This window comes from Heterodontus francisci, chromosome 30, assembly GCF_036365525.1.
Source record: "Heterodontus francisci isolate sHetFra1 chromosome 30, sHetFra1.hap1, whole genome shotgun sequence".
NCBI lineage: Eukaryota > Metazoa > Chordata > Chondrichthyes > Heterodontiformes > Heterodontidae > Heterodontus > Heterodontus francisci.
The window spans coordinates 36,771,333-36,789,400 of record NC_090400.1 but is presented as its reverse complement, the minus strand read 5'-3'; the positions used below and the strand labels follow the sequence as shown (position 1 = coordinate 36,789,400).

At 46.1% G+C, this 18,068-nt stretch overlaps 1 protein-coding gene across 1 annotated transcript in view; it reads right to left on the bottom strand.

Annotated features, from left to right (window-relative positions):
- The window catches only part of pitpnm3 (PITPNM family member 3), a 493,326-nt gene that overhangs the window by 131,097 nt on the left and 344,161 nt on the right, over positions 1-18,068 (bottom strand). The window contains exons 8-9 of the mRNA XM_068010378.1: positions 17,292-17,476; positions 1,153-1,325 (exon numbers count right to left, since the gene is read on the bottom strand). Coding sequence (XP_067866479.1) covers positions 1,153-1,325; positions 17,292-17,476 — 358 coding nt within the window. The remainder of the gene's footprint in view (positions 1-1,152; positions 1,326-17,291; positions 17,477-18,068) is intronic.

The window sequence follows — 18,068 nt, the reverse complement described above, 5'->3', positions numbered from 1 at the left end:
GACCGACATGCAGGGGCAGAATACCTCAGCTGCACGTAGGACAAAAGGTCAGGGTCGTACACCTCACAATGAGAACATGATTATTCACAGAGGTATCCAATATTTGCAATGAGCCTAAGTCCTACGAGATTACAACACCTAGTGGAGCGGTGTTGAAAAGGAACCGTAGCCAACTAAGAGAAGTGTGCAATACCCCAATTGCTTACAGCGGTCTCGAAAGAACGCACTCTGACGTTGAGGGTGTGATGGAACAACAGGACAACAACCAACACAGTGACAACATGTCTGCAAACCCAAAACAGCCAAGGATGACCTCCCCAGAAGGTTATCCCATAACCAGATCTGGAAGAGTTGTCAAACCACCAAAGCGATTTGTGGACTATTAAGCTTCTATATGTGTAAAGTTCATAACCTCTATATCTGTGTAAATAATTTTGATGTTATCTAATTTTATGTGTTTTTACTTTAGCATACGAGACTCATCTTTGGAAAGAAGGGGGATGTTGTATGATTGCCTTTAACGGGGATATCCCATTAAGATCTTAGTCTGCTAATGAGCTAAGTACAAGGATGCAGTCATGTGACTTGGAGCCAGCGTCGCTACGCAACTGTAACACCCAGATTAAGGTTCTGTAAATAGTTTTCTCTTTACTGTATATATTAGTTTAGCTGTAATAAACCTGTTTGAGATCTTCAACTACCTGGACTTCATGCATCTCATTTATGTTGCATCAGACAACATAAAGCACTCATTACAACAGACAGACATTTTGGAGTTAATATCTGCTGGAAAACATTTATATGCTCCAATCCCTAAAAGAAAATGAATGCTTATTTGGACACTGCTACTAGCAACATGATTTATTTTTGCATAATTACCAGATAAATGGATACAATTATGCAAAATTAATCATTACACTGAAAAAGCCCAATGTAAGCTATCAAGACAAATCCAGTACAACTCCAAATAATTAATTTAGGAATTATTTGAATAAAAACAATGACTGTGCTCTGATCTACACAGCATGCATGCTGAGCAATCACTGATTCCACAGTGCAATTTGCTGTTTTGTATATGTTTCTCTCAGTCCTCCTTTGGGCTATATTTTATTGACTGTCTTGATATTGACCAAAGGATATGCAAGGTCTTACCATCTACTGAAGGAAGTACTGTCCACCTCATGGCCAGAACCAAAGCCAGTGGGGAACCAAAAAGGAAGAAGTCTGACACGTCAAAATCAAATCGTCCTGGGTTTCCATCTAATAAATTGGTGCTACTTGTCCTTTGTAAATCAGGGTCATCATTTAATGCACTGGAGTGAATTCTGTTAAAAAAAAGTTTCTGTATTAAAACCAATACTTTCATCTTATGGGAAACACTTTACATTAAAACTGGTTTATTCTCATTTTCTATCTGTATTTTCTCATATATGATGGACTTTATTGAAACTTCTCATTTTTGGAATTTTGATCTAATTAGCTGCACAAAACAATGTGTCCAGCAAGAGCACAAATAAAGAAAATGAAATAAAAACAAGAAATGCTGGAAATACTCAGCAGGTCTGGCAGCATTTGTGGAGAGAGAAGCAGAGTTAACGTTTCAGGTCTGTGACCTTTCATCAGTTCTGAGGAAACATTAACTTTGCTTCTCTCTCCACAGATGCTGCCTGAGCTGCTGAGTATTTCCAGCACTTTTGGTTTTTATATCAGATTTCCAGCATCCGCAGTTTTTTGCTTTTATAACTAAAGGCTGAACTTTACGCCGCCCCAGCGGGTCAGATGGTGGCGTGGAGGCAGATGGGGGCAGCATAAAATTGAGCAGGAGGCACAGGGAGGACTGCCCGCTTCATTCCCGCCTAAGGCGGTCGGACGGGGATGGGGTGGGGAGAAAACTGCCCACCAGCCCGAGGCCAATCAAGGCCAATCAAGGCCACTTAAGGGCCCTCGCCCGCCTCCATGGGTAGTTTACCCATGGCAAGCGGGCATGCTGGGATGTGAAAGGTCGCCTAGCGATAGCTCGATAGCTGCCGGCATTTCTGCGTGCCGTTGTGGGGGTGGGGCTGGGGGGTTGCCATGGTAGGCGGGCACAGGATGCCCAATTGAGGGCCGCATCTGCCTCCCAAACCATCCCCGGAACCCAGGATGCCCCCCTTCCCCCCAAACAATCACCCTTACTTCGCCGGGGCACGCCTGATTCCCTCAGCGAGGCATCGACAACCTACCTTGGATCCCGGTTCCATGGCATCCTCCTCGGTCGGCTAGGGTGCAGTCCCAGCAGTGGCCACCGCTCCCGGTGGTACTGCTGGGACTAAGAGCTGCTGGCCCCCTGATTGGCCAGCAGCTCACTGGGGTGGGACCTCCTCCCTCATGCAGGTGGAAGTCCCGCCTCGGGACAATTAAAGCCCGGGGACCCATAAAACGCGGGTCAGATCCCCAGGCTAGGCGACTTTTATGTTTGCGGCAAAGTCCCGTCCACCTATGGTAAAGTCCAGCCCTAAAAAAACTAGAAGTAAGGATACGGGGTAAACTTTTCAGGACTGAGATGAGGAGAAAGTTCTTCACCCAGAGAGTGGTGAGCCTGTGGAATTCGCTACCACAGAAAGCAGTTGAGGCCAAAACATTGTATGTTTTCAAGAAGGAGTTAGATATACCTCTTGGGTCTAAAGGGATCAAAGGGTATGGGGCGAAAGCCGGAACAGGCTACTGAGTTGGATGATCAGCCATGATCATAATGAATGGCAGAGCAGGCTCGAAGGGCCGAATGGCCTACTCCTTCTCCTATTTTCTATGTTTCTACCAACTTGCATTCAGCGTCTTTCACATAGAAAATTGTTCAACTGCGCTACACAGAGGTGAGAACAAATGTCAATCAATAGTAAGAGATGGTTTAGTGGAAGTGGCCTAACATATGGTTTAAGAAGTAGATTTTAGGAAGTTTCTCAAAGGTGGTAAGAGAATGGCAAAGCAGAAGCATTGAAGAACATAGGAACATAGGAAATAGGAGCAGAGATAGGCCATTCAGCCCCTCAAACCTGCCCTGCCACTCAACCAGATCATGGCTGATCTTCTACCTCCATGCCATTTTCCCACATTATCCCTGGACGTACAAAGTCAAGATAGATCTATTACTTAGCGTAAAATGGAAAGGGAATGCCAAAGAGGCCGCAGGTGGGAGAGTTGTGGATGCTGGATGACAAATAGGGTGGAGGAGCTGCAGAAGCAGAGATGGAGAAAGCCCAAGGAATGATTTTTTAGGTGGGAATGAGGATCTTCTACTTGATTCTCTGAAGCTGCAGAAAACTAGTAGAATCCAGCAAGGATTGGACTGATGGCTGTAGAGATACTACTGAAGGTGAGGCTCAGATTTTATGCAGGGCAGATCTGGAAAAACCACCAAGAAGATCATTAGAGAAAGCCAGTGTTGAGGTGATAAAGACTTCTGTGGAGCATGAACACTGACATAGACCTGTTGGACTACTTCAGTGATGTAAAATGTTATGTCATTCAATGTAAAAGTGGGGATTAGGTTTCAGCAGCAGGACATGCTGGCTGAAGCAGATAGTTGAGCAACACACCAAACTTCCCTAGCTCTATGTTTAGCGTGCTAGCTAAGGAAGTTGAAGGAATTGAGGCTAGGAGGACACAGTTGTTTGTGGGAGCCAAAGAAGTCGGCTTTAGTTTTCCAATATGAAGCTGGAAGAAATTATGGTTCATTCAAGTCTTAATGTCAGACAATGTGATCAATGAAGGAAGCAGTAAGGTGGAGCTAACTGTTATCAGCATACATGAGCCCATATGATGTTACTGAGGGGTGACTTGTAAATGATAAAGGAGGGGACATAGATGGAGCTCTATGGTGCATCACATATGACTGTGTGGGCATGGGAGCAGAAATCATTTGAGGTGATGTAATGTCAACAATGCGACGGCTAAGAATCCCGATTAGGAGCCTTTGAACAGGAATTGGTGGAAGAAGTGGGAAGGTTAGACATTAACCATATGGAGTGCAGGTTGAAAATCTCCCCCAAAGTAATGGCCTCTAAGGTTCCCCATATTCTCAATTAATGTGTGCATGTTGTCATTGCTCAGCATCTTCAATATCATCACTCCAGTAGATGCCAGATATCTTTTGTGAACCAATGTAAGATATTACTTTATACATTATGAAGCTTTAAGACTTTCTGTGCTAAAATAATTTGACCTCATAAGGTAAACACAATAAATGTTATACTTAGTAATTCAGGTGCTGAAAATCTGCAGGTCTTCCAGTGATCTCCTGCCATAATGCTGGAAGGAATGCACTGGAAGGGATGGAAATTAGGCAATACCGAGCCCCAGCCTAATATATGGATTTCCATGCAGCCTTGAAAGGGGCAGAACCTCTGCCCAACCCATACAGGACCATCAGCACAGGAGGGGATTGGACTGGGAATGGGGATTCTCCATGCTGGGAGTTCCCATATCACATGTCCTCAGTGGAATCCAGTGCATCATTGGTGGTGGTGTATCTGGTGAGACCAGGTGTATAAAAATTCCAAAGGGATATGGGTCTCACCTAGGAGCCTAAGTTGCGATTGTGGGATGGGGCCATGAAGAACAGGCAAGTTGTTTTTTTTAATCATTTAAATGGATTTGGGGGGGGGGGGGGGCTGATGCTCTCTGCCCTATTGACCAATGTTTGTGACAATCTGTGGCCTCTTCAGCAGGTGGGTCCACCAGATGTGCCTCAGTGGCATGGTCATCGGCCAATGATAGACAATTTAAGAGACCTCCTCTTGGCTCTATAAAGTTTGACAGAATCAGGATCTGAGGTTCTAGGCAGGTTTATTTCACATCCCCATCTGTGGATTCTCCGCTCCTCAATGTTTAATTAAAATATAGCTGCTGTAGGAGTTAAAAAAGGAGCTGAGGTATGAATATTATAAATTGATCAATTTTATTAAACAAAGTACAGATATTTCATCCAATTGGAGTTTAAAAAAGGATGATTAGGAAGAAATTATAGTCCTTTGTACAAATGGTATATTTTTAATTTTCTATATAATGCCAAGGACAATAAATTGTACATTTTAAAATTAAATGTATATGTTTTATATATATATATATAAATCACTTGTAATTCTTTCAATGGATTCATGAAAAAAATCATGGAATGTACTAGTGCGACATTTGAGGTATTTGATAAATCATCTGGCTGTTAAATTATACTCCCAAACTGTCATTTTAATATTGAAAGATGGTCAATAGTGAAAACACTAGAAGAGCTAATACAATTTTAATGTTGGATGGATATTAATATGGTTTATAGAAAAGGATACCAGAAAATTATTGTATATGAATGGAGTTTGATGCTGACATTTAAAATTCCATAATATGTCATGTTTATAATAATCATTCTATCATTCTTCTTGTTGTTAAATCTCATTCACATATTCTCAATGTCAGACAAGGACATTAAGCTTCTCTAGTTAGGAAAGATCATGTTAGAACTAAAGATAATATGGATGTGAATAAACAGAGATTGTGACAGGAATGACTCACTGAAGTCCTGTTTATTATTTTGAATTGCTTATTACGGAAAAGGTGCTGGAAACATTCCGAATGGTAAGGTGTCCATCAAAGTACTCCAAAGATCTTGTTCAATCATTATAAGCTTGCCATTATATGTCATAAAGCAGAATCTAGAAAGTGTCAAGAGAGTTCGAGGCATTTCTTCACGGGTGTGTGTTCAGATGTCGAGCATGATCATTTTATTGCCAAGAGCTTCACATTTTGTGTTTGCCACAAGAATTACAGGATTGCCAGCTAAACCATCCTGATACACACGCTATTGCTGTGTTAAAGGGGAATTTTAGCTTCCTAATATCTATATTCTCCTGTAGACATTAGTTCAGTTTTGTAGATAACCCCAAAGTATCCACCAACTAATTGACGATTACTGAAATGAATGGAACATTGGGGTGATACAGCACCACACAATAGGGGTAGTAGGATTCTTGTCAACAGTTCCCTCATATAATGAGTTTCTGCTCTCTGCCAAGCTGGCTGGGAAAGGTATTGAATGGAACAAAATGGGGTCAGAATGGTTCTGGGCCTGTTGTTGGGTATTGACACAGTGATGCTATGCAAGAAACATGCAATTAAATCAAAAGGCCCAAGGATGGTTGGAAGTTGTTTCTCAGGCCTCAACATTAACAGGGTGAGCTAGCAGCATGCTGATGAGTAGAAGGCTTCACTTTCCAGTTGTCTGCCTCTTAGGAATGACTCTCGGATAAGTCCCAAGAGTAGATGTTGGCTCTGCCTGGGGAAGACGGGGTAGGGCAGGGCAATCGTGGTGCCTGTGGAGTCAGTGGAACATTCCTGCTTTGCCTAACTTCAGAAAAGGAGTTTAAAAATGTTTCTAAACTTACCTTTCATTGGCAGAAGCAGGGAAAGTTGATGAATCCTGTATTTGGGCAGGGACGAGGTCTACTCTGCTCATCACTGACTAATTGCACAAAAGGGGTCCTTCAGTGGGCATTAGCCCCTAATTAACATATTCATGGAGCATAACACATGTTTTCAGCGCCTGCCCAGGACATTGCCTGCATAGAGTTGGCGCAGGCCATTCCACTGCTAAATTGGGGTGCCCTATGTGCACTTTACGCCTAATAAATGAATGCAACACATACCAATTGCTACCCGGATATACTTCCTAGAGAAGTAAGAGAAGACCACAGAATAAGTCAACACAAACTGCTCTCCTTCCAACTGCAAATATCCTAGAAAAAGGGAAAAAGAATTTCTGAGGTAGTGGATATGATAAGTTGGACTGAAGGAGCAATTTTTATGATGAAAATAATGCAATGTGGAACACTCTGGGTGGTATGAAGCCATAAAGATCAAGAAGATTGCCAGATCAATTCTTCAGCTCAGCAAGACAGTAAGACAAGTGCTAAAACTAAGCTCAGTTTTTAAAATATATTTGTTCATGGGACATGGCAACACTGACAAGGCCAGTATTTAACCTGTGTTCCCATCCCTTGTTGCGCTAAGATATTAGTGTAGGCCATCTTCTTGAACTGCTGAAATCATTGTGTTGATATTCCTTTTATGATAATGTTGGGTTGTAAATTCCGGGATATTGGCCCCAAAACAGTAAAGGAAAGACAATAATGAGGCTAAATTTGAAAGCCACCAAAAACAAGTGTGGGATCACAATATGCAACTGACCTGCGCCCATTTATTGCTACGTAGGCTGCATGCTAACTTCATGCTGCCTGCTTATTTCAATGATTTCAGCATCCAACCAGGACTAACTGCACTGGTCATTGGCTCGATGCATCAGCAGGGGACCAATATTGAGTAGTCAGCAGCACTTGAAACTAGCTTAAAACTAGCCTGCACCTCTTAAATAAAAGAGCGTATATTTCGAGTGTTGATGTGGCTCATACATGAAAAGACACGTCCAGCGAAATAGGTCACAATCGAGTAAAGGTAGGCTACAAAATTGGGAATGACATTGGAGCCGCAGAATCTCACCATATTGGAGAACACAAGGTTCTGTCCATTCAGAATAAGCATATGTTAGTTCATCATTTGATGTGTCAAAGTTAAAATGATTAAAATAAGAACAAATTTATTTCAGGAAAATAAAATGTGCAACTACAATTAATAGTTAAAATAGGTTAACTAAATGATTAAAAATATATATATAAAATGATAAAATAAAGGTAAAAATATAAAAACAGTAAAATAGATGCAAAAGACGATTAAAATCAATAAGATCAAATTGTAAAGATATGAGACAACCTGGCATTTAAGTGCCTATAAAAATCTTGTTACGACCAGGTGAGAAAGAGGTCCAGGGGTTCCCTCTCAGCCTTTTCCTGGTTCAACCGGAACGAGTTTTAATTTTTTAAAAGACCATGTTTTTAGCTTCCCCTCAGTGAATCCTTGTTCTGCTCTCCAATTGTAATGGCAAATAAATCAACCAGACAGGTTTTCTTAGATTTAAACTGGAAAGGTGTAAGTTTATTAACCTTAAAACTCTAATTCGGTTAAAACTACTAAAAATACGCGATACGACCACGCCAGCATGCATACGCGATGAACACACACGCAGATAGAGACAGAAAAGGAGAAAGAATCAAGGGGAAAGGTTTGAAGCAATAGCTGGAGTTCATTTACTGTCTTCTGAGTTCGATGTATAGTCCTTGGTTGCAGTTAAATCTTGCTGTCTCGGTGGGGCCCAGTACACTCTTTCAAACTTGTTTTGATGGTTTTCTGTCTTTTGAAATCCAGTTGCAGTCTCTGCTTTTCGTGAGAGAGAGAGCGCGAGACAGGGAGATGCTGTCTTCCTTCAAGTTCAGTTGCAGTCTGACCCAAACTGTTCTGTGAACACAATTCAAACAAAACCTGGGCCAGCAGGCCAGTCATGTGACTAGCTTTTGTTATAAAACAACCTGCCCGGCAGTTTTGTGGATTCTTTCAATCTTAGTAGACATCCTCAGTAGGGGGCTGGAATGCTGACTTTCACACAGTCAATGTCTTGTGATCAAAATCCAGCTGGTTAATTGAACCACAGAGCAGTTCCATTGTCTTCTCCAGGCAACTGTCTCCCAGAATGCAAATGAGCTGTATGTTTTCAGCCACTGCTGTGATCTCTTTAAACAAGGCATCTTTTCAGTCCAGCAACAGTTTAAAATTAATGTTCCATATGACAAAACTGATATGCCTCATTCTTGGTGTGGCTTTCATCACTATCTGTAAAATGTGCAGTGTCGGTGTCATCGCAAACCTAGCAATTTGGCTGGTGAATGTTTTGTAATGATCATTGCATTGTGGCTGGAGCAGGTGCTGGTCATGAATCTGACCTGGGAAACATTCAAGAATGGCACAACACAGGGAGAGCAGCCTCTAAGGTTTTTGGACACTTCATTAGAGGCCTTGGTGGAGGAGGTGGAGAGGAGGAGAGATGTCCTATATCTGCAGGGGCCCAGGAGACCCTCCATACACACAGTCAGAGGCAGTGGGAGCAGATAGCCCTGGAGATTACTGCCACTGTCAAGTACCAAGGACCTAGATGCAGTGCCACAAGAAGTATAATGACTTCTTGAGTGGTCAAGGCCAAGGAATGCATCTTTAAATTCCATATCCTACCAACTGCCCTACTAGCCTCACACACTGTTCAATTCACCACATCCCCATTACTCACCTACCAACCATCTCTATCAATCAGGACTCATGCTTGACATTCATGTGCTCCAATGCCACCCTCACACACTTAGCACCAGTGCAAGCTTCAAACTACATCTCACAGCTTGCACACTGTATCAGCTATTCAACCATGACAAGAACATTACCCAAACAGATTGCACCACACTCACTGACACACTTCCCTCTTTCTTACAAGACAAGGTGGAACGCAATCAGAGGCAGCAGGTGCTAGCCAAAGAGGGAGAGGCGTGCCTACAGGTCCTAATCCCAATGGAGAGAGTGCTGGTCATTATTGGAATGGCATTGCTGAGCCCATGGCCATTGGTGGAGCTCAAACCACCGAAACGGATGGTATTCTCATACCTAATCCCCCTTCTCACATCCCACTTCCCCATCATGCCACACTCGCTTCTAATTAACAAGATGCAAATGATGTAAGCCTGCACCTCTTACATTCCCCCCTCCCCACTCCACAACCTTATCCTTGTGCCTTTCTCCTTCTAGATACCCAAGGCGTGCAACCTGGCCATACAGTGGAGGAACAGCAAGAAGACAGTGATGATGAGGACGCACCATCTCTCATTTTCACACTCACAGCCAACTGCTCAAATACTGGCACTGCGCGTTATTTAGAGGATACATAGAGGTGGGAATTGCACATGGTGAGACACTGGACAGCTAGAGCAGGGGTGGGGTGGAGGGATAAGCATAGTTACCAATTCGCTGGAAGGTGAGATCGCACATGGGTTCTGCTGCAGAGGACTCAGATAAGGATTTTGATGGGACAGCCTACTGAAGAATACTGATGGGTATGCACAACAAAACGGTTGCTGCATTTGGAAGCCTGCATCAATGTCAATGAGCATGGTGGAATCCAGCATCAACTTGGCACAGGACTTTGTCAAGAGCTTAGAGACCACACTTTCCAGCATGGAAGAGGTGGCCAAATCCATTTGCACAATTGTGGACCCAACCATGAAACAGCGTACAATGATCATTATCGCAGATTCCAATGCAGCACAAGCAAAAGCCACCAAACATGGGAGTGCTGCAGTGGAAGCTTAGACTGCTGCCATCATGGTTTTGGATTGCACTGTTCAAAGGGGCTTGCAGGGTGTCACAGCAGTCCAGCAATCTGTCCTCCAACAGATAACTAGGATTGCTGAGGTGCCGCCCTGGGGGAGTGGCAGTGGCTCCATGAAGCACGAGCCTGGTGTCATCTACCAGGAAGACAGCATTTGTCTCCCCTGCCACTCCGTTACTGCATTTGCTCTTCACTGCCAGCCAGCCAGCCAGCCAGCCTAGACTGCCGTCGCCCATGCTGAGATGGTGCAGTCTGCAGCCACACCTTCTAGATCACTGCTCGAGGTTGTCCTCCAAGGCCATCTGCAGTCTCCTCCACTGAAAGTCAACAGTTTTCCACCAGCTAAGCTCTAGTCGCTGGGGTAGCACTATGTCGGAGCACTAGAACAGGCAAAGGCATATGGAAGATAGTCGCTAAGGGAATGCACAAGGGTGATTAGTTGACCTTTGTATGCAATATGGCATGATTTCATTTATATATTTGGTTTGGAATATTTATTTTGTAGTGGCTTTTAGTTTTGAATTGTGGGAAAGTAGACACTGTGATTATCAGTACAGAGGGAATGTAAGGTGTGGGACTATCAGTGAATGGGGAATTGTGGTTAGTGGTATTGTATTCAGAAAAGTTCTTCATTAACAGCCCACCTAGAAAGGGGCTGTTTAGGTTGCCTCTTCCCTCCCTCTTCCTCCAGCTCCCCATACCCCTGCTCCTCCTTGCCATATAACTGGTAGCATGGGCTGTGCCCTCATGATGGTGAGGCTGTGCAGCATGCAATAAAACATCGTGAATTTTGGCAGGTGCTCTGTCGAGTGCTGCAGGACTCTTCCAGAGCAATCGAAGCAGTGGAAGCAGTTTTTCAGGCTGTGAATGGTCTGCTCTATCACATTTCATGAGACAGCATGGCTTTCATTGTATGCACATGTGAATGGGTTGTGCATTGGAGTAATCAGCTATGTCATCAGCAGATAGCCCTGGTTTCCCAGTAGCCACCCTCTGGTTTATTGTGCTGGCTCAAATGCAGTTGGCCACAGAATGAAGGCATAATGCATGCTGCCAGGATACAGGGTGGGGGGGAAACGTTATGGAGCCTCGCCACCCGCAGAATGATCGGGCCGGACCCTCCCGGCATTGAGCTCAGTGGTGGGCCTCTGCCGCAAGCGTCTTCCGCGCCCACCCCCACCCCCCCCACACCCCACCACCAAGGAGCCCAACGTTGTGGGCTTGGTAAAATCCAGCCCACTGTTCCTCACTGAGGTTCAGGTAGGTGAATTGCTCCTTCAGCACCCTGGGTAGATATGGCTTTCTGCTCAGTGCTCTTCTCCACCTCCTCCTCTCTCTTCCAGAAGCTTGTCCTGCTTGACCTCTGTTCATTTTCCCAATCATGCTGTATTCCAAGGGCAATGCCTACTACTGCACCCATTCCTGAGAGTAACTGGTTTGTGCAAAAGCCTTGAAATCAGGACCAACTTCTTTAATGCCTGCCACACCACTCACTGTAGACATTAGCAACTTTAAAGAAGTCAGGAAAGCAGCTAACATTTGTACAATTGTAGCAACAGCCCAGCAGAAATGAATCACAATTGGTCTGACAGTATTTGATGATCCCTTTAAATAGCGCTGGTGGGGAGTTCCTTCTCTTTTGTTATTCATTCACGGGATGTGGGTGTCGCTGGCAAGGCCAGAATTTATTACCCATTCCTAATTGCCCTACAGAACGTAGTGCTGAGCCATCTTCTTGAATTGCTGCAGTCCATGTGGTGTAGGTACACCCACAGTGCTGTTAGAGAGGGAGTTCCAGGATTTTGACAGTGAAGGAATGGCAATATATTTCCAAGTCAGGATGGTGTGTGACTTGGAGGGGAACTTGCAGGTAGTGGTGTTTCCATTCGTCTGCTGCCTTTGCCCTTCCAGGTGGTAGAGGTCATGGGTTTGGAAGGTGCTATCAAAGGAGGCTTGCTGGTTGCTACAGTGCATCTTGTAGATGGTGCACACTGTTGCCAATGTCCGCCAGTGGCAGAGGGAGTGAATGTTTAAGGTGGTGAATGGGTTGCCGATCAAAGCTGCTTTGTTCTGGATGGTGTTGAGCTTCTTGAGTGTTGTTGGAGCTGCACCCATCCAGGCAAGTGGAGAGTATTCCATCACACTCCTGACTCGTGCCTTGTAGATAGCGGACAGGCTTTGGGGAGTCAGGAGGTGAGTTACTCACCACAAAATTCCCAACCTCTGACCTGCTCTTGCAGCCATGGTATTTATATGGCTCGTCCAGTTAAGTTTCTGGTCAATGGTTACCCCAAGGATGTTGATGCTGAGGGATTCTGCAATGGCATTGCCATTGAACATCAAGGGGAGACGATTAGATTCTCTCTTGTTGGAGATGGTCATTGCCTGGCACTTGTGTGGCACAAATGTTCCTGCTGCTGAACCGATGTTCAGCTATGCAATGTTAAAAGATTAAATGTTAAAAGCGTGAGCTCCAAAATGACACTAATGGGGTCAAATCCGCATTGGACTCTGATTAACATCATGCTGTGCCTGCGCTGCATGCTTCTGGCACCCTTCACCAGTATGGTGCCCTGCTTGATTCGTCCCAAAAGTGTGTTCATACTGCAGATGCCCTTTTGGAGGTCTAAGGGCGGATGAGCTTTCCAGGCGTTGATGGTGGGAACTGAGGAAATGGCGTATTACCTGCAGCCCCTTTCCCCCCCTTCCCCTTCCCCCACTTCCACCCCCCCTTCCCCTTCCCAGCTCCACTCTCTCAGCTCACCCCACCCCCGCACCCCCCCTCCCAACCCCTTCCCAGCACCCCCTCGCACCATCTTCCCCCTGCACCCCCTGCCCTGCAACCCCCCGACCCCCTTACAGCCCCCTTCCCAGCTCCTCCTCGCACCCCCTTCCCTCCATCCCTCCCCCTCGCACCCCCTCCTCCCACCGGCATCCTCTTACATCTGTGTAGGGGCCCTAACAACCCCACTGCCTTGTGGGCATCTCGGGAGAGACCAAGGCTAAGGGAGTAAACCCTAACAGAAAATCCGGAGCGGAACCCCGTAGGCGGTCATGTGTCACCCTTGGCATGTTTCCGGCAGTTCCTGCAGCCATACCGGTGCCAAACATCGTGCTCTGCACTCCTTTGGACCCCACCAGAAAGGCCGAGAGGGGGGTTTTGACGCTTGGGCAACTCTCAACCTCCATACATTCACCCAGGCATGCGCCATGGAGAGGTCACTCCATAGTTGCCTCACAGCGACTGAAACAACACGGAAGGCAGCAGTTACGGGTTATAAGTCCAGCTCAACTGATGTAGAGATTGGGCGCCACGGGTTGCCTTTGTCGGTGGGAGAGGTCATCGCACCTCACTGGACAGCTACCGCCCGCCTCAAACCGGGCAGCCCCCGGTCAATAAGGTTCTGTCCCGCCACAGTCCACCTGTTTCAATGGGTGCTTGGAGCTCAGGGTCATTGCCCGAAAAGTGGACTGCAACACCGCACCACACAACATCCAACACTCTGCTTCCCACCTGAAACTAAAGACCAGTTCTACGAGGAACTCCATAATATCATTAGTAGCATCCCCAACACCGAACACCTGTTCCTGCTGGGGGACTTTAATGCCAGGGTTGGGGCCGACCATGACTCATGGCCCTCCTGCCTTGGGCGCTATGGTGTTGGAAGGATGAATGAGAATGGACAGAGACTGCTTGAGTTGTGTACCTATCATAACCTCTGAATCACCAACTCGTTCTTTCACACTAAACCCTGTCACCAGGTTTCATGGAGGCACCCAAGATCGCGTCGTTGGCACCAGCTAGACCTCATCGTCACAAGGCGAGCCTCCTTAAACAGTGTTCAAATCACACGCAGCTTCCACAGTGCAGACTGAGTCACCAACCACTCCCTGGTGTGCAGCAAGGTTAGACTCAGACCAAAGAAGTTGCATCATTCCAAGCAGAAGGGCCACCCGCGCATCAACACGAGCAGAATTTCTCATCCACAGCTGTTACAAAAATTTCTAAATTCACTTGTAACAGCCCTTCAAAACAATCCCACAGGGGATGCTGAGACCAAGTGGGCCCACATCAGAGACGCCATCTATGAGTCAGCTTTGACCACCTACGGCAAATGTGCGAAGAGGAATGCAGACTGGTTTCAATCTCATATTGAAGAGCTGGAACCTGTCATAGCCATTAAGTGCATTGCACTGTTGAACTACAAGAAAGCCCCCAGCGAGTTAACATCCGTAGCACTTAAAGTAGCCAGAAGCACTGCACAAAGAACAGCCAGACAGTGCGCAAATGACTACTGGCAACACCTATGCAGTCATATTCAGCTGGCCTTCGACACCGGAAACATCAGAGGAATGTATGATGGCATTAAGAGAGCTTTTGGGCCAACCATCAAGAAGATCGCCCCCCTCAAATCTAAATCAGGGGACATAATCACTGACCAACGCAAGCAAATGGACCGCTGGGTTCAGCACTACCTAGAACTGTACTCCAGGGAGAATGTTGTCACTGAGACCGCCCTCAATGCAGCCCAGCCTCCACCAGTCATGGATGAGCTGGACGTACAGCCAACAAAATCGGAACTCAGTGATGCCATTGATTCTCTAGCCAGCGGAAAAGCCCCTGGGAAGGACAGCATTACCCCTGAAATAATCAAGAGTGCCAAGCCTGCTATACTCTCAGCACTACATGAATTGCTTTGCCTCTGCTGGGACGAGGGAGCAGTACCTCAGGACATGCGCGATGCCAATATCATCACCCTCTATAAAAACAAAGGTGACCGCGGAAACTGCAACAACTACCGTGGAATCTCCCTGCTCAGCATAGCGGGGAAAGTCTTTGCTCGAGTCGCTTTAAACAGGCTCCAGAAGCTGGCCGAGCGCATCTACCCTGAGGCACAGTGTGGCTTTCGTGCAGAGAGATCGACCATTGACATGCTGTTCCCCCTTCGTCAGATACAGGAGAAATGCCGTGAACAACAGATGCCCCTCTACATTGCTTACATTGATCTCACCAAAGCCTTTGACCTCGTCAGCAGACGTGGTCTCTTCAGACTACTAGATAAGATTGGATGTCCACCAAAGCTACTAAGTATCATCACCTCATTCCATGACAATATGAAAGGCACAATTCAACATTGTGGCACCTCATCAGACCCCTTTCCTATCCTGAGTGGCGTGAAACAGGGCTGTGTTCTCGCACCCACACTTTTTGGGATTTTCTTCTCCCTGCTGCTCTCACATGCGTTCAAGTCGTCAGACGAAGGAATTTTCCTCCACACAAGATCAGGGGGCAGGTTGTTCAACCTTGCCCGTCTAAGAGCGAAGTCCAAAGTACGGAAAGTCCTCATCAGGGAACTCCTCTTTGCTGACGATGCTGCTTTAACATCTCACACTGAAGAGTGTCTGCAGAGTCTCATCGACAGGTTTGCGGCTGCCTGCAACGAATTTGGCCTAACCATCAGCCTCAAGAAAACGAGCATCATGGGACAGGACGTCAGAAATGCTCCATCCATCAATATTGGCGACCACGCTCTGGAAGTGGTTCAAGAGTTCACCTACCTAGGCTCAACTATCACCAGTAACCTGTCTCTAGATGCAGAAATCAACAAACGCATGGGAAAGGCTTCCACTGCTATGTCCAGACTGGCCAAGAGAGTGTGAGAAAATGGCACACTGACACAGAAAACAAAAGTCCGAGTGTATCAAGCCTGTGTCCTCAGTACCTTGCTCTATGGCAGCGAGGCCTGGACAACATATGTCAGCCAAGAGCGACGTCTCAATTTATTCCATCTTCGCTGCCTCCGGAGAATACTTGGCATCAGGTGGCAGGACCGTATCTCCAACACAGAAGTCCTCGAGGCGGCCAACACCCCCAGCTTATACACACTACTGAGTCAGCGGCGCTTGAGATGGCTTGGCCATGTGAGCTGTATGGAAGATGGCAGGATCCCCAAAGACACATTGTACAGCGAGCTCGCCACTGGTATCAGACCCACCGGCCGACCATGTCTCCGCTTTAAAGACGTCTGCAAACGCGACATGAAGTCCTGTGACATTGATCACAAGTCGTGGGAGTCAGTTGCCAGCGTTCGCCAGAGCTGGCGGGCAGCCATAAAGGCGGGGCTAAAGTGTGGCGAGTCAAAGAGACTTAGCAGTTGGCAGGAAAAAAGACAGAAGCGCAAGGGGAGAGCCAACTGTGTAACAGCCCCGACAAACAAATTTTTCTGCAGCACCTGTGGAAGAGCCTGTCACTCTAGAATTGGCCTTTATAGCCACTCCAGGCGCTGCTCCACACACCACTGACCACCTCCAGGCGCTTACCCATTGTCTCTCGAGATAAGGAGGCCAAAGAGAAGGGCACTCATAGTGCACAGTGGCGCAGTGGTTAGCACTGCAGCCTCACAGCTTCAGGGACCCGGGTTCGATTCTGGGTACTGCCTGTGCGGAGTTTGCAAGTTCTCCCTGTGACCGCGTGGGTTTTCGCCGGGTGCTCCAGTTTCCTCCCACAGCCAAAGACTTGCAGGTGATAGGTAAATTGGCCATTGTGTAGGTCGGTGGTAGGGAATATGGGATTACTGTAGGGTTAGTATAAATGGGTGGTTGTTGGTCGGCACAGACTCAGTGGGCCGAAGGGCCTGTTTCAGTGCTGTATTTTAAAATAAATAAATAAATAGTGCCCATAAAACAGTGATGCTTCCTGGTAAGTAGCCAGCCAACACTCACCATCTAAATTCAAGCATAAAGAATGGTCAATCGGGCAAGATACTGGAAGGCTGTAGATGCAGACGGAATAGTATGCCAGCATGAGTCAAGAAAAATTGATGTGGATGGAATAAATCAATATTGCAAGCCACCAAAGTTGATGATAGTTTAAAACATAGCCTTGAAATAATTTAAAACCACTAACTATAAATTGCTTTTCATGGCTTATAGAATAAGCACTAAGTATCACCAATCCTTGCCCCAACAATTCTGTTCAATTCTGATTTGCAACCTCTGTCACTGCTACCTTGACAGAAAAGCATGATGCTGTGTTATGGTTTCACAGTCGTAGGTAGAAGAGTCACTCTGTTTCCTTGGCAATGGTTTCCTTGGTTCCTCAGCATCAATCCCTGAGACATCAATGTTGCTTTTGCTAAGTCGTTTACTGGAGCTTAAGTCGGATCCAGCTTCATCTGTTAAAAGTGTGTTATCCTGTTGTAGAATAAAAAAATAGTGATCAGCAAACAGAATGCAAGAATCCTAAGACAGAATTAACACTTTGTTCCTTGGCTTCCTTTGAAATACCCAATTCTGTCTAAAGCTACAGACAGAAAATCTTGTTCAAAATTAGAGGAATACCTACTATTCCTTTGCAATGTGAAGAACAACATTTTGTTCATATTGATAAGAAGCAAAGACACTACTATTGTCCTCAAAAGGGTTAATATCAGCATTAGCAAGGAACTCTTACAGAAAGAAGAGAACATTTCTACAACACAGGGCTGGATTTTATGGACCCCCCGAGACAGGGTCAGAGGTGGGGCCTATAGAATCGCAACGGGTGGCCAGGGTTAGGAGGGCCCATCGCCGTCCCGTCGTCAACTGGTTTTCCAGGGGGTGGGATAGGCCAACAATGGCCTTCCCACTCAGAGGCCAATTGAGGCCCTTAAGTGGCCTATTAACAGCCACTTGAGGGCCTCTTCCCACTGCCGCTGGGATCTAACATGCAGCAGGGGGGGGGTGCCTCTGCCACTTGGGGAGGGCTCCTTCTAAAAGGAGGTGCCCTCCCTGCGGGCTTGGGGTG